Source organism: Myodes glareolus, chromosome 14, assembly GCF_982192425.1.
Source record: "Myodes glareolus chromosome 14, mMyoGla1.1, whole genome shotgun sequence".
NCBI lineage: Eukaryota > Metazoa > Chordata > Mammalia > Rodentia > Cricetidae > Myodes > Myodes glareolus.
Window position 1 is genome coordinate 13,519,876 of NC_142039.1, and position 17,243 is coordinate 13,537,118.

At 43.0% G+C, this 17,243-nt stretch overlaps 1 protein-coding gene across 1 annotated transcript in view; it reads left to right on the forward strand.

The window, feature by feature from the left end:
* Positions 1-1,455: 1,455 nt before the first annotated feature.
* Cubn (cubilin) overlaps positions 1,456-17,243 on the forward strand; it is a 207,081-nt gene continuing 191,293 nt past the window's right edge. Inside the window, exons 1-10 of the mRNA XM_087896351.1 lie at positions 1,456-1,741; positions 2,113-2,242; positions 3,194-3,289; positions 3,807-3,845; positions 6,083-6,184; positions 6,841-6,944; positions 12,534-12,660; positions 13,570-13,732; positions 16,271-16,402; positions 16,825-16,926. Coding sequence (XP_087752477.1) covers positions 1,629-1,741; positions 2,113-2,242; positions 3,194-3,289; positions 3,807-3,845; positions 6,083-6,184; positions 6,841-6,944; positions 12,534-12,660; positions 13,570-13,732; positions 16,271-16,402; positions 16,825-16,926 — 1,108 coding nt within the window. The 5' untranslated portion in view covers positions 1,456-1,628. The remainder of the gene's footprint in view (positions 1,742-2,112; positions 2,243-3,193; positions 3,290-3,806; positions 3,846-6,082; positions 6,185-6,840; positions 6,945-12,533; positions 12,661-13,569; positions 13,733-16,270; positions 16,403-16,824; positions 16,927-17,243) is intronic.

The following is a 17,243-nucleotide window of genomic DNA, read 5'->3' on the forward strand; positions in this document are numbered from 1 at the left end:
GTAGAATCTTGGAGGGTATTTTTCTTCTTGGAACTGTTCATTTAAAATCTTTGGGGTTGGTTCACATTGTGGTGTGTGTCAAACTTTTCTCTGTATGGCTGAAAAATATTCTGTTGTACATTGGGTATTGTCAGTGTAGAGCTGTAATTCCAGCACTGGAGAAGCAGAGGCAGATGGATCACAAATTTGAGACCAGCCTAGTCTACCTCACAATAAAACAAATCAAAATTACATAGTCTGTGTGTGTACCTTTTAATTGAGTCCTCTGTGAATGAACACTTGGGTTGATGGTGCCTTTGCCTATTACAAGAAATACTTCTGTGAACATTGCAGTGTAGGTATCTTTTTGAGTCCCTGTTTTCATTGATTATATGTATATATACGGAAGTGAAATTACTGGATCATATGCTAAAAATCATCACTGAATTTTTGAGGAACTCCTGTGCGGTTGCTATAACAACAGCACCATTTCTCTATCAATGTAACAAACTTTCAGCTTCTGCCAGACCTTGTCTTCTGTTTTCAAGAGTATCAGGCTTACTGGGTATGGAGTTCTGTCTCGGTATAGTTTTTTGGGATTCCCCCAGTGAGTATAGATGTTAACCATATCTTTGTGAATGTCTATAATGTCTTTTCTGGAAGTGTGCTCCTTCAGTTCCTCGGCTCATTTTTAAAATTGTGTTGTTTGTTTTGTTGTTGAATTGTGGGAATTTTTTAAAAAAAATTCTGGATATTAATCTCCTTTGGGATATATGGTTTCCAAATATTTCCTCCAATTTTTTGAGTGGCTTAAAAATTTTTATTTCTACTTTGGCAATTTCATATGTGTACATCCTGTATTTTGATCATATTCGCCCTGTCTCCTACTCTCTTCCTCCTCCCACGGATCCCCTTCTTTCCAACAAGCTCCCCTCCAATTCCCAAGCCTTTCCATGGCTGTGATTGCCTACATGAGGGGTCATTTGCCGGAGCACGACCTCCACTGGGGCTCCCCAGCTGATGAAAGCCGAGTCCCTCTGAAGTTATCCTCTGAGGCTCCTGAAAGGTGTCCTTTCTGGGGAACAACAGCTTTGAATTTAGACAGAGAATCTTTCTCTTCTGCTTTCCTTTATCTTTTACTGCTTGTATGTTTGTTGTTTAGGGACAAGAAATGGTTACAAATTCAGAGGCCTATTTCCCCATTTTCTGCTGATAGTTTTATAGTTTTAGTTCTTAAATTTTGGTCATTGAAGGGCATTTAGCAGTAGCGTTTATTCATGGTGTGAGATAAGAAATCAGCTTCTCCAGCACATCTGCCTAAAGCCGAGTGCCTTCTCAGCAAGGACTCTGTCAGTGGACGCTTCCAAAGCTGCTGGTTACTGTTTCAAAGGTTAAACAAATAATGATTAAGTTGTGCATCACTTAAGGTAGATTTTGACCCTTTATAAGTTGAACAGTACTGGAGATCTAAGATCATTGACATTCCTCAGGAAGGACAGAATAACTTAAGCCTTCTTGGAAAGCCTGGAAAGTTAAAGAATATTCTGCTGATCAAAGTACAGCCGCCCGGGTCACTACTCTCAAATTCCAGACTCGGTGGCTGGAGTGGTCTCCCTCTTGCCTGGCGAGCTGGGAGGCTGGTGAGGAACATGTCCTCACATTTTCTCTGGGGTTTGGTTACTTTGTTGATGATAGCCAAGTTGGATGGCGAAACAGGAGAGCTGGAGCAGAAGCGACAGAAAAGGATCACTGACCTCCACCAGTAAGTAGATGCGCGACTCATTTGGGCTAAGGGGTTGGGGTATGTGCTTGGAGTCTGTCCCAAGTAACCGGATAAGGAAAAGTGCGGCATTTCCGGAGGGAAGCAATGACGGTGGAAAACCAACAGGGAGAAGGCTGGTGCCGGTGCAAGGAATCGGTTTCCCAGTCACAATTGTGAATGAGTCCCTTCGGCAATTCCTGGGAAATGTCATGGAGAGAGTCTCAGAGAGTCTCAGATGATAGACAAACAGAGGATATTTGGCTGGGTTGAGGGCAAGGGGACGATGTAGAGAGACTATTAGTATGCAGCAAGAAACTGGTTGAAGATTCGGTGTACTAATTGCTGATGGATTCTCTGGTTGAATTGTCTAGGCCTCGGATGACTACAGATGGGGGAAACTTAGTGTTTCTTACAAGCTCTGACCAAAACATTGAATTTAGAACTGGATCCCTGGGAAAAGTCAAATTAAACGGTGAAGATCTTGGTGAATGTTTGCATCAGGTAACGCGCTGGAAAAATACAGATGTTGCTTTGTGTATCCATCCGATAAAACTTAGCTGTCCAGCTCAGTATTAGTCGAGACCTTGAATTGTGAGCATAGAGAACACAACGGGAAGATTAGTTCTTATAAAGAAGTCACGTGAGGGCTTCATGGTGCGGAGAGAGGGATCAGTTCCAGGGGAGGAGGCTCACTGTGCGGGGGCAGATTCCACAGTCCAGAGCAGATCCAGAAAGAAACTCAGAACTGCTCCCGTGGGGACCCGAGGCAGACACAGATGGGCTCTGCAGCGTCTTTGCCACAGCAGAGAGGTCACTCGCTGTCGGGCTGTATGGAATGTTTTCAGTACTCAGTATTGATGGCACCATGCTGTGTGTCAGCCATAATGTTAGAGCCAGCATTTAGAGCTGTGTGTAGACTGTTGTGTAGTATATGATTTGACTCCCGGACTCCCCAGGAAAGTGTTTATTATTACTCCACTTATGAACTACAAATGTGATAAATCAGTTTTAAATATCCAAAAATGCACAATAAATGATTGGGACAAGACTTAAAATTCAAAAGTGTCTCATTCAAAACTGTACATTGTTGCAGTATTGGGGACTGAACCTGGGATTTTGACATACTAGGCAAATTCTCTATCATTGAGCTATATCCCTGACCCTCCGCTCTATCATTGAGCTATATCCCTGACCCTCCGTGCTGCTTAATAAGCACCTTAAAATGTTAGTATGTCATGGGAATACGTATAGAAAAAAAAAACATTGATATGTTGCTATAGAAGAGAGTCAATGGGATTGTGCCATATCTATTTTGGACTAATTGTTATTACACATGACATTGCTCTGGGGTTTATAATAGATAAGACCTTAATGCTTGCTCCAATAAGATGGAAATGATTTTGTTCCTACTGTTGCTCTTTCCCTTTATCTTCATTTCTTTTTTAAAATTAGATCCAGAGAAACAAGGATGACATTATAGATTTAAAGAGGAATGCAACTGGTCTTCCTCAAAACATACTCAGTCAAGTCCATCAACTTAACTCCAAGGTAAGCCCGACACACGAATTGCGCACATCGTAAGAGCAAATGAATTCCTGTTAATCCGGCTTTGTAAGTAACGGTCTTCTCAGGTGATGGATCAACTTGGTCCCATCTTTAGATGTTTATCATTATAACTGTGAGCTTTGGGGTTAAGTGACGTAATTGTAGTGGAGGGCAAGGAGTGGTGGCAGGCAGAGGACAGTAAGTGCTGCGACACGGACTTTTTGCAAGACTTGGCTTTGCTCCCGTTCTGATAGCATCTTCCTTGCAGATGGAGGGGAAGGGGTTATCACTGTCGTTTGTCACAGTCACAGGGAGCCAGCTTATCTGTGGGTTGGACCTCTTTCTAAAAGACCTTTAAAGTGTTACACCATGGCAAGGAAGGGGATGGAAAGGAACCCCCAGAAGGAGAGGAAGGAGAAGGGAAAAAGTATCTAATGAAAGGGGAAGCATAGCCAAGGTCACCATCACATGTGAGATGTCTCTGCCAGCTAATTGATGCATTCTCTTCCCACCTCTACAGCTTGTGGATCTTGAGAGAAATTTCCAGAGTTTGCAGCAGGTAAGTCCTGGGACTGGGTAGTCACTGAAAATATATAAACATCACCTCTAGGGTAGATGCAGCTGTTGCTCCCCTGTCGCCCTTGTACTCAGGAGACTGAGCCAGGACGATTGAACCCAGCTTGGGGTACACAGTGAGTTACAAGCCAGCTTGGAATACAGAGTGTGACCTTGCCTTAAAAAAATAAAAAATACAAAAAATGCAGTCAATAGTCTTATTTTAAGCAGTAGATGATCAATAGCAAAGACTTGATTTTCCAGTGTTTGGTTCTTGTTCCAACTTATGTCCCCTAGGATGCATGTGAGGCCCTGGGCATTATACCACCGTAAAGTCACTAAGAATGTGAGCTTTTGACCTCTCACAGCCCTCGGCCCCTCCCTTATCTGCCCACCCACCTTTAGCCATGTCACTGTGGACTTACTTGTGTACTCTTAGCTAGGATTCTCCCAGCTGTCATCAATAACTGGGCTTCAAACAGTCACACGGCCTCTGTAAATTGAACTCAGAATCTCAGGGGTGTATGCAATGTTCTCAGTTTCCTTAAAAACCCCACTGACTGGTAATTCAGCCTGAAGCACTTCCTAGAGCAAACACCCTATAACCTTGACATGTGTATGTCTCGCTACGTAAGTTTATGCTTTTCGCTTTCCCTGCCCCGCAAATGTATAGAATCTATCAATACTTACAATTCCAAATGACATTTCTGCAATGACCGGGTAATAGTGTCTGCTCTGAATAGTCACAGTTTATTTCTATGGCAATTCAAGCATTGTCTTCTACCTTGGGAGTAAAGTTTGGTGAGCAAGTTCATGCTCCCTTTTTATCACTGATAATGGATTGTACCACAGCCCTTATCTCTTCAGGGAAGAGCTGTGCACATCACGTGAGAATGAGCAAGGAACGTGAGCTTTGTGGAGCAAAGCAGCATGGGAGTTTTCTAGCTGCTATGGTGCTTCCGGTTTTACTCCTGGTCTAGAACCAAAGATCATGATCCGAATGAGCTTCTGCTGTCTGCTCCCCACCACCCAGGGAGAGATTTTAGTGATTCGATTGTCAGTGTCTTCCTGCCTTTGGATGAGACAAGCTCAATGGTCTGCACAGCTGTTCCCCATTGTCTCCCTCCTGACAGCTAGCTCATTTTCCTTCCTGCTGGGCTCCCACAATCTCGAGCATTTTAATCCCTAGACAGCGTTGCTTTTGTTCACCAGAAAACTTGTAAGTTTGTGGCAAATGTTCTTCACAATGTCCTTTGATCCTTTAATGAACACAGCTCATTGTGGTTCTGGAACAAAGATGAACCAAAGAAAGAGAGAGAGAGAGAGCAGTGTTCATAATCACACACACACACACACACACACACACACTAGTCCTGTGGTTTAGGACAAGGGCAGAGAAAGAACGGGCTGTGCAGGAAACAGTACTGGGCCAGTTTATGGTCTTCTAGCTCTGAATTTATCCACAGACCCAAGTTGATTTCCTCTGAGCCTTTGGTTACACATGTGTAGGGATATATGATAAACACTTTGTCCCTGATTTAAACAGAATTTTGCTAAAACCAATACAGTAAAATACCTTGATTATATCATTACTTGCCCCCTATAAAGCAGTTGCCCCTGCACCCCCAAGTCTTTCCAAAGTGTACAGAATTGAAACTGGTAGCTGACGAAGGGTGAGATCCCCAATTTGTGTGCACAAAGGTAGGCCTGTTTGCTGTGCTGATCTAAAGGCGGTCAGGTGAGCAGAGGGCGGAAGGTGTATCTTAGCTGGTCACATTTCAAACAAAGGGGCCTAGAGAGAAGAGTTCAGTCATCTGAGCCATCGGCAGGAGGGGTGGTAATAAAAGATGATCAGTTTTCAAAGGCTTATCTAGAGGTATCCGAGATAAGACCACTAGGCAAAAGAATGGAAATTTCCATTGCATTTTCTTACTGCAACAGGAACATCCATTTGTACGTCCAGACTCGAAACCTTTATTCCTATCTGGTAGCACGTATTTCTCAGATGGGTGATACTTCTAAGGAACAGGGAATTACCACCCCTACCCATTTCTAGAGTTCAGAAAGCATTAAGGAAAATGAACATGGTTGTTATTTTCTCAAGAGAAATGATTTGATGGAGAATGCAAGTCATTGGAGGAAGTCTGGAGGAAGCCCTCATCCAATCTGCAGCCTGCCCTGCGCTGTGTGCCAAGGACAAGGACCGTTCTCTTTGACTTTGACTGCCCTGTTGTTTTTCAGAATGTGGAGAGGAAGGTTTGCAGTAGCAATCCCTGCTTCAATGGTGGCACCTGCGTCAACCTGCACAACTCCTTCTTTTGTATCTGCCCTCCGCAGTGGGAGGTGAGTCACATTGTCTTTGACTTCAAAATCAAAGAGCTCCTGGCCGGTGAGTCAGCAGTGGGTTCTCTGGACTCATTCAGACAGATCTAATTATCCACCAAAGTTTCTAGCATTCTGTGGCCTCAGGAGTCAGAGGGAATCATGCCAAACGGTGGTAAAGTCGATGATTTAACCACTAAGTCCTTGACCCTCTTGAGCAGCTCTCTCAAACGGATAAGTAAATGGTAGGGCATGGTAGTTCTGTTGGCATTGCCTTAAGTAGTTCAGCACTGGAGAGCACGGGCTGAATCTTGGAGTGTGTGTGTAAGTAAGTATGCTTGGCCCCTCTTCGCAGTAACGAAAATACTGCTGGCGGACATCAACAAAAAGATCGCTAAGCAACTATCCCCAAGTATAGCATCCTTTTGAAACAAGGATTGCCTGTGAAAAGATTCTCCTCATGTGGCCACTGTGCTCTTGTGAGGAACTCTTTAGATCCACTGGATCCAACCTGAGTTCTCGAGGAATCTTAGTCCAAGATTAAAATTAGTAATATTGTATTTGACTTTACCAAGGAGTTACTGTCCATATATAAGTCATTAGATATATTATGTAAATATTGTTTCCTAAGAGCCCATGTCCTATGGCATCTGACTGAGTTCCTTACATCTCTGCAGGGTCTTTTCTGCTCAGAAGATGTTAATGAGTGTGCCATTTACTCAGGAACACCCTTTGGCTGCCAGAGTGGGGCCACCTGTGTGAACACAATGGGGAGTTTCAGGTAACCTCTTTTGAAAATGTCATGTATATTTCTGAGAGACAAGAATACTAAATAATTAAAAGCATCGAAATTAATGTCTATAGTCCCAGAAAAACTAGGAGTCCCATAGGAATCACTTGACTTCTATTGAACGGTGCATGGATATTTTTGCTCAAGTGAATGAAAACCTTTAGCCCCATGCAAAAAAAAAAAATCATTTTGGCAGAATCTCTGAGGAAGAAGAAGGCCTCTGTGACTGCCACAGAGCACTCGACAGGGCATGGTGACCCCTGAGCAAGAAGCAGATGCTTAAAGGGCAGCAATGGGATGAGGCTATGTGAATGGGGGCAGTCCACCATCCCTGTGCCCCAGTGTTGTGCTGATTCCAGGTTCTAGCAGGCTGACAGCTGTGGCAAGGGTAGTTCTTTCACAGGCTGTAAGAATGTTGGCCAAAATGAATCAAAGGTTGAAGTAACATTCAGCGTTAACTCTCTGCACACTCAATTAGCCACAAGGTCACAGCCACAGTCCCTGGGCGGCTTGTCTTGTTCACCGATTCATTTTTGTCCAATGATTCAATCACGATGGCATCTCTCCATCCTATTACTCACAGTCTTCCCCGGGAAACCGTCCCTTACACTGAACTAGACCCCACGAAGCCTTTGTATTCCCACTGGACTTTAGTGGTACTGGCCACCCATGCCAGCAGCCCCAGAAGCACCTTCTCATAATCAAGTCATGAAGTTTAGGTCGGTTATTGTTGGATTTACTAGTGTATCATTTCCTAAAATCATGTTTGGGAAGAATTAGACATCAGTTTTCACTATATTCTGGCTACTGTCCGTATGCTGAGGCTCTGTGAAGCTTAAAAAGCCAGTTCTGCTATGGTATGAGCTATCATTGCACTGCAAGATAATCTAGCTTGATTAAAGAGCGAAGCTTTGCTCTCTTCCCGTGCCTCTGTTATCTTATAACAATGTCCTGCAGAAATGAGCAGAGTCACTTTGTTTTAACCCCTGTCATCTCAACACGTTTTCTCAAAAAGCAGCCAGGGTCCTTTTGTTCCATTAATCTGAGCTTTCAGATCTTGGTTCCCTCAAGGCTAATAAACGCCACTCATGCACACTTCTTCCAGACATGTTTGCAAATTCAATTATTGTGCAAAATCCAAAATGACCTCTACCAGAAGTCGAACGCTGTGTGATCTGAGAGGCCATAGGGCACCATGAGCTGAGGCGTTAACAAGTCACAGCCATGAAGGGACAGCCAGTGACCTCGTTTGAGGACTTTGCCGTTTGGACTTCGGCTCTAGTTGCGATGATGCTGGTGTTGCTGCTGTCACTCACGCTCTGTCTCCGCCCGATTCCCTTGAAAGCATCACTTCCTGGTTTCTGGTGATGGGCGGTTATCATGGAGAGACCAGTGACACCCATCCCAACTTGACTCCTGGCACATGTAATTGCTTGCTCCCCAGTATCTACTAGTGTCCTGGAGATTAGATATAATTCCAGTCCTCGCTTATCATCACTGTGGGTTCCTTCCGTGCCAGTTGTGGGTGGAATGGGAGCCGTGCACACAAGCCATCACTGTGTCTCTTTAGGGCATTATTTTCCACACCTACCCCTATGAAGGTGGGAAGGGGGTACGACCCTGCAGCACCCACAACTCACAGTTCTTCACTGCATGCCAAGGAGGAGACACAGGGGAAAGTGAGAGGGCGGGAGCAGGAACCTGAGTGACAGGAAGGAGAAAGGGAGTGAAAGTTTATTTGCTGAGAGTTGTGTCTCGTTGGTTGGGTTCTTCGCAAGACAGTATCAGACTTGTTTTGTTCCCTGTGGGAAGAAAAGCACACAGACTTCTTGTGATTCTGGGCTGTTTATTGTTTCTGGTCTCCACCCTGTGTAGCTTTGCTGGGGAACATGAGAGAACAGAACATTTAACTATGCCCTCTTCTTAGTATGAGAATAGATTATAAGGCCTTGAGAACCCTAGTTGAGTACTTGTATCACACGAATTTAGGTGCATCCCATAGTGTGTGTGTGTGTGTGTGTGTGTGTGTGTGTGTGTGTGTGTGTGTGTGTGCACGCGCTTACACGTGCATGTGTGTGTGTGTGTGTGTATGTGTGTGTATCTGTGCATACATGGGTGTGAACATCCATGTATGTAGAAGACAGAGAACAACCTCAGGTATCACTCCTCAGGTTCAGGTGCCATTCACTTTGGTTTTTTTTTGTAATTTTTATTATTATTTCATTCTTTGTACCTGGGTGCTTTGCCTGAATGTATGTCTGTGTACCACATGCTTCCCTGGCATTCACAGAGGTCAAAGAGAAGTTAGCTACCTGGATCTGGAGTTACAGGTGGTTGTGAGCTGCCTTGTGGGTCCTGGGAATCGAACCCCTGTACTCTGGAAGATCAGCAAGTTCTCTTCACTGCCTGCCCATCTCTCCAGCTCCTGCTCTTGTTATTGGAGACAGAGTCTCTCACTGGCCTGGTGGCTGGCCGGCCAGCAAGAGTTTGGGATCTACCTCCCTCTCCTGTTCCAGCTCCAGGGTTATAAGCACAAGCCACTGCGCCTAGACCTTTTAAAAAAATGGATTCTGGTTATTGACCCCTGGTCTTCATGCTTACAAGACAAGCAATTCAGTGGCTAAGCCATTGCCCCTATCCTTGAGTAACATCTTGAAGGGATAATATAAAATAATGAGCATAAGATTTCGTTATTGCTTTGTAATCAGTACGTAATAAAACAGTGAGCATTTAATAATTTTTTGAATTCTGCTAATTATGTGAGGTTAAAATGCTTAATAATCAGTGGCTTCATTGAGGTTAGAAACCCTTTGGGAAACCGCTGCGTGGATTTGGTAAGGAAAACGTGAACTGCTGTTGAATGATCTGGATCTACAATGTGTGGGTGTGGCAGGCGAAGCCAGCTCCAGTGAGAGGCCGCCTCAATTTGAGAAACTCTGAATCAGTTTAGTTGAGGAAAAATGAAATTCTTTCTTAACAAGATTAATAATGTATAATGATGAATACCTTTGAGGCACCGTGCAAGTCCCAATTAGTTGGGATCCCTGTTTCATAGCTATTTTCTTTTGTTTAGGCAAAAGTTCTTTTTTAGAGCAGTAAGAGAAAACTTTGCCTGTTTTCGCCAATCCCTGTGGCTCAAATCTTGCCCCCAGCTACCATGAGAGCCAACAGGAAGGTCGTTTTTCTCTTCTTGGTGTTATGATTTCATCTTCATTGCAAAAGTTATTTCTGATTGTTTCCCAGCTTGCTTTATATGTAAGACAGCTCTTGGGGTCTGACATATTGACATCCCAAGATGGTATATGTACCTAAGGTGTAGATCTACAATGCTTTCAAGGAAGAAAAAAAAGCTGTGTTTGCTCCCCAGGCACATGAAGGGAATTCTGTATATCTTATTTTATCTCCATATCATTGATGTATTTAAAAATATTGCAAGGTTTAGATAATGAAGATAATCCTGCAAGGATCAGATAGTAGTTAGGTATTAAACTTGATATCTCTTTAGTTACTTAGTATACTGATATTGAATCATGGACTCTGAAACAAGTTATCTAAGACTATGAAGGGTTATTTGGTGTCTTCTCAATTGACAAGTGCATTGGCATTTCCTCAAATAAAAAGTTTTTGAAATAACTAATAACTAAGGGCTGGAGAGATGGCTCAGCAGTTAAACACACTTCCTGCAAAAGAACTGATGACCTAAGAGAATTCCTGGATCTTATGGTTGGAGAGAACTGACCCCTGATCTCAACACACATATCCACATACATGGTATACAGGTATCCACACTTGATCCCATACAACACATACACACATGCACACACAATAAATAAAATTGAAAAGGAATTACTATCAAAGGCAAGAATATTAGTAAGGTAGTTTTAAAATACACATATGACTTTTATTATTGTTTAATAGGTATTCATATGATGAATTACTCTCTTCCTTCAAAAGCCATACTGAGTCACTTCGAAAACATAATTTACATGCAAATGTTTAGCAATGAGTTAAATGCTTAAATAGGTGTAAGAAATGCTTGAAGATATTGTAATCCCAGAGTGTAATTAAATTCCCTGGAAGAGTACTCTATGCTAAAGCGAGATCCACAGAAGAAAGGGAACAAGGCATAAGGGGAAGTGTAGAAAGGGATGAGTAAGTTGTAGGGCAAGGAGCTAACATCCGAGTGTAAGTTTAATCACTAATTATTATTAATCTATGACCTGGTCTTAATGATAAAAATAATTCTGGAATGCTCATAGATATAATTTGTTGTTTAAATAACTTTTATATGTAGTGGTGATATAAATTGCATGGATCATATTTACATGTTTTGCAAAATATTCATTTACTTAGAATAGAGTCTTAACTGTGTAGCCTGGTATTTTCATTAGGTAGACCTGGTAGCTCTACATGTTAGTGCATGGATGCAGTTCATCACATTCATACTCTCCATGTCTGGTAATACCCATTGGTCACTTTTTACTTGGACATGACTCAAAGGGGCCACACCAGCAATTGTTTCTGTGTCCAGCCATGGCATGCCTTGTCTTGTATCTGTGCCTGCCTCCTGACTGTTTTTAAACTCACTTCTTGCACTACTACCCACACTTGGACTTCTGTGACTGGCAGAGCCCCCAGTACCTTAATGCATAGTGCTAAAATAACCTTGCAAGCATTCTTTTCCAGAACCGTCAGAAACTAGCTCAAGGTTGCAGGCATGAGAGACAGACGTGCCGTGTAGATACCCCCTCACCCTTGCCTCTGGCATCAGCACTGCTGTTCCGTTCCCTTTGTGATGATTCTCTGCTGGAATCTAACAGTGACCTCTGAGCTTCATTTTTTCACTCTCTAGGGTGTGGCCAGATTAAGCCTGTATGGGTCCTCCATCCCCTGCCACACCTCCCCATTCCTGCTCCTACCACATTGCACATGGCCAGCTAAGCCAACAATGTAAAGAGTCACACAGTAACTTCAGGCAACTTTCCCTCTTTTGCTTCTGCTCACCTGGCATTCTCTAGCGACAGAACGTCTCCTGGTATTTAGCTATCATATGATAATTATGTTTGGTCATGCCTTAAAATATGACTATGAAGGAACTATCCCACTATCAACCGCTTATCTTCCTGACATAATGCATCTTGTCCTCTGTGATATAAAGGCACTGACCATAGATAATTGTCTACACTTGCTGGCAAGTGCCAAAGGATGGATGCTGAGTGAACTTGCTGATCTTTCCTTTTCCCTTCTTGAACAAACCCTGTCACCCATGATTTACAGACACCTGACCTTTGAAAGCACTGTTTGATGACTTGAGATCAAAAGATTTATTGCTGTGATTCCACGAGACATGGAGTCGTGGTTTTCCAAGAGGCGATTTGCAAAGATAGCGTGTCGCCTCTGCGCTCTGCTTGGAGAAGAGCTGGGGAATTTCATCCAAAGGCTGCAGCTGACACAGCAGCAGGGCTGGCTTATTATTAACGTTCTTGGGTTGCAATGGGGGACATTCCTTACTGATGCTAATAGACAGCTTCTGGTATTAAAGGCACAAACCCTGACCCTGTGCTCTTGTATGACCAACAGATGTGACTGCACTCCTGATACGTATGGACCCCAGTGTGAATCCAAATACAATGACTGTGAACAGGGCTCGAAGCAGCTCTGTAAGCATGGCATCTGTGAGGATTTAGAGCGAGTGCAACATGGACAGGTGTGTTCTCCACCCCCCCCCCACACACATCCAGACATCAGCTACCCTCTTCACACCTGTTGCTGACTCTGCACCAGCGTGGTGCCGGGAGTGACCCAAAAGGTGAAGTCACTGCCATCCCTTAGCAGGACACACACAGGCCAGGAGGGAGATGGCATACAGAAAACTGGACTCAGAAACTAGAAAATAAGTCTGTCATGTAAAATATGAACCTCCATATTATTCCTTGGTGGATCTCTCTGGGAGGCGTGACCTCCTGACCTGTGAGTCTGACGGCGACAAGACGTGTAATGTTACAGGCTGTGTTGCCCACAGCAGCTGATGTCTGGGCTGATCTGGCCCCGAGTCATGAGTGAGGCAGATGAGCGGGGGAGACTATGGGTCCACATTTCTGGTGTCCCTCTGCGCTCTGGGTCCTACATGCCTAATGCTCAGGGTAGCCAGGCCAGTTTTGCTTTTCATGAGAATTTTAGTTATTTATTCTTCATTCATTTAAAAAATTCTTGTGTGATAGAAAACAGTTCCCCCTAGCAGTAGGGGAGTAGGGGAAGGAATGAAGGGAGGGGGGAGAAATTTTCATAAAAGGAAATGATTGTCCCAAGTCTGTGCCTACTTGGGTGTTTATCCCTTAAAAACATAGCTGACTGAGTTCAGTGACTTTAATTACAGCTCTTGGTTATTGTTGCTCTTTCCTGGGCATCTTTGAAATAAATTATAGGATTCTCTTATTCTAAAATGAAGACATTCCCTTCTCCATGGTCTGGTCTAAATGCTTAAATCATATGGGAAGAAAAAGACTCCCCTCAACTGCTCCGAAGCAAATGAATGTTAGAAAACAAAACAGTTTGGAGTTTGGTGAAATTCCCTCCCTTTTCTGGCTGTTTCCTTACTTTATTGTTTTCCTGACAGCCAAATTTTCACTGCCTCTGTGATGCTGGGTGGACCACGACGCCGAATGGCATCGCCTGCACAGAAGACAAAGATGAATGCAGCCTCCATCCCTCACCTTGTGCCGAGCAAGTGCAGTGCTTCAACACGCCAGGCTCTTTCTACTGTGGGGCCTGCCCAACAGGTACATTCCTGGGGACCCACACTAGGCCCTGAATACCACACAGACAGGGGATCAGAATCAATTTCCCTCTACTAATGATGGATAGGAAGATCATTCTGGGGGAGTGTCTAAACCTCACTGCTAGAGAAAGTCCCTGGTGGGGTTGGGAGATAAGGCACATGCCCTACAAATCTGTCCAGAGTAGTAGTGGTGATCTCATGCTATTGCTGTTAAGAGAGGAAGCTTGCAATTCAAACTTGGGTGTCAGAGTGCTCACATCCTACTTTGGGGCACAACCGGACATAGAATTTGTAGGGTCTGATCTTGCATTGCTATGGCTGTCCACTGACTAGACCAGTGCTCAAAAGCCATGCACTATAGTCTTACTTCTACTAGCCAGCTATTTGTAAACTTGGGCAAATTCCTTGACCGTTTGGCATCTCTGCTACAAACTAGTAGCTCTTGCTTTTGTGTGTCCTTGAATATCCTATATCCTTGCTATAAACAGAGGTGTTCAGCTTCCTCAGTCCTGAACACTGAATCTTTAACGGAAGCCGTTGTATTGAGTTGCTGAAGAATCTGAACTCTGTACTCAAAGATGGCCCAAGATTGAATTGCAAACTTCCTCTCTTAAGAACAATGGCATGAGAGCCCCACTGCCACTCAGGACAGATGTGCCATGGGAAAAGCACTGAACTGGGATGTGTGTCAGCTGTTAACCAGACATCAGGGAGCTTTTAGGGCCACTTTCTACTCCTGGGTGCACTTAAGGAGTAGAGCACAGATGGAAGAGCACACAGAAGTTATTCTTCTATGCAATGCCACTAACGTACCATCCTAGTGTTCCAATTCTACAGCTACAACAAATACCAAGTTATGGTGAGATGTGGTTTATATTTTAAATAGGAGGAGTGGAGACTAGGAGAGATCAAATAACTTCTTCAAGCCCACAAAGCTTATAGTGGATCAGATCCAAATCCAGGTCTGCCGGGCCCTAGATCTGAGTTCACCTGCAGAACATCTCCTCACTCTGTCGCACCAAGGCGTGGGCACACATAGTACTTTCGTTTAGAGATTTGTAGTTTAGTGAGTGCTTCCATGGTGTTGGCTTAGAACTAGCGGAGCTAAGGAGGTTTGACTCCCCTCATGCCTCTCAGGGTGCAAAACTTTCAAATAGCTGAATTCTTCAAGGTAATTGATGATGACAACCTTTAAGCAGTAGAAATCAGAAAAATAGATGGTTCAAATTAGAGAATGGGCAATATGCATCCAATTCTTCTTTTTTCTTATATGAAGAAAACAAGGAGAAAAAAACTTACAAGGAAGAAACTGAAAGTAGGTTTTTGCTTTTAATCATTCCATTTTCCCCAAGTCTTAGAGGTTCTGTCTGTTGCTTATAAATGCAGGGAACAACAAGAATACCTGTATAAAAGAAAAGCAAGGTAGCATGCCTTGAAGATCCTCATTAGGGGTAGAGATCAAGTCCATCAGTTCTTCCTTGGGTATTCACCTAACTATGCTCAGACAGGATAATTTCCTTAAGTCAGTGTATGAAGTGGACCCCACTTAGAGCCAACATTAAAAGCATGCTAAGGATTTGATGATACTTAAACATGATTATTATTATGATATTGAAGGAGATCACTCATTCATTTCCAGCTACCCAAACCACAAAATAATCACACAGAAACTATATCATTTAAACCACTGTTTGGTCTACTAGCTCTAACTTCTTATTGGCTAGCTCTTACATCCTAAACTAGCTCATCTCCATTAATCTGTTTATCACCATGTGGCTATGGCTTACTGGGTAAAGTTCCATCCTGCATCTGGCATCTGTCTCCAGTGGGACTACATGATTTCTCTTGACTTCACCTTCCTTTCCCCAGCATTCATTTAGTTGTCCCCCACCCAGCACCTAACACAGACCAAAGCAGTTTCTTTATTCATTAACCAATAAAAGCAACACATATACAGAAGGACCTCCCATACCATTATAACAATGAATCATGAGAGTTATACTAATGTTATCATAATTGACTACTACAATTATTGAAGAAAGATGACTCTCTCTTCACCTTCATTCTCATCTTCCATTTTCTTTGTTTGTAGAAACACGGGCACAGTTTTAAGCAATTCATGGTTTTATTCATATCCAATCAACAGTCTACAAGCAAGCCAACACCTTGCCAGAATTAGATTATGCACATTTATAATAATTTTTGGACAACCTATTAGGAATCTCTTATTTTAATTGATAGTTTTGTGTAGAACAAAATTTTCTTTATTAATCTTTATTATTCCCTAAATAAATAAATAGCTCATGTTCAGGGATCCATACCATAACATGCCTTAAGAGGTCAGAAGACAAATTAGAGTTATTTCTCTTCTTCTATCCTGTGAGTCCCAGGGATTGAACTCAGATAATAGGCTTTTTGTTACATGTCATTAGCTGCCGAGCCATGTTGCCAATCCAGAACTATTTTGTGGATGTCTTAACTATCTGTATTTCTTCCTTGTTGAGTAGTTGACAGTGCTAATCTTGCAAATCTTTTCTAGGCTGGCAAGGAAATGGTTACGAATGCCACGATATCAATGAATGTGCAATAAACAATGGCGGCTGCTCTGTGGCTCCACTTGTCCCCTGTCACAACACACCTGGATCTTTCAGCTGTGGGAACTGCCCACCAGGTACTTCCCCAGGCTTCCCGATGCCACCACAGCCAATACCCTTTAAATAGAATCTGTGCTCCCTTTAAAATGATTTCTAAGAAAAGAAATGGTCCATAATGTTTAACTTAAAGTGTAGATTCAGCATGCATTAATACAGCAAAGTAAAAACGGAATAGGTAATAATGTTGGCAGACACAGCAATCAGTGAGAAAACACAAAACTGGGAAATTCTTCTGTGAGAATCTTTAGAGCTGTTTCTCCATTGTTACTGCACATATGTATCTATTTAATACATGCACTTGTGACCTGCTTACAGGTAAGGCTAATACATGTTAGTTTCTCTTCTGGAAGAGGTCATTCTGGCTATCCGCTAGTTTAAATAAAACTAGACTCCAAGGATTTCTTGACATTGTTTCTCACTCTCTGTTTGCTTTGGTCAGGTTTCAGCGGTGATGGAAGAGAGTGTACACCCTTGGACATCTGCTCGATCAATAACGGAGGCTGCTACCCAGAGGCGACCTGCTCCTCAGCTCTCGGTATAGGTAATGACTCAACCTCTTTGTCCTTGGATGTCTCAGTCAAACCCTCTCAACAATTCCATATTCTAAAAGTAAATATTTGCTCCTTGAAATTCCTTTGAGGGAGAGCAAAGTCTCACCCTGTAGCTCAGTTGACCTTGAAATCATACAGTATTCCTGCCTCAGTCTCCCAAGTGCTGGTACTATAGACAGAACTATTATTTACAGCTGTCAAAACTCTCAGTTTGACCTTTCAACAAAAATCTGACACATCACAAAACTATACACATGTTGAAATGCAGCAATCTGGAACCCTTGAGTGATCTACTTTGGTTGGAAAT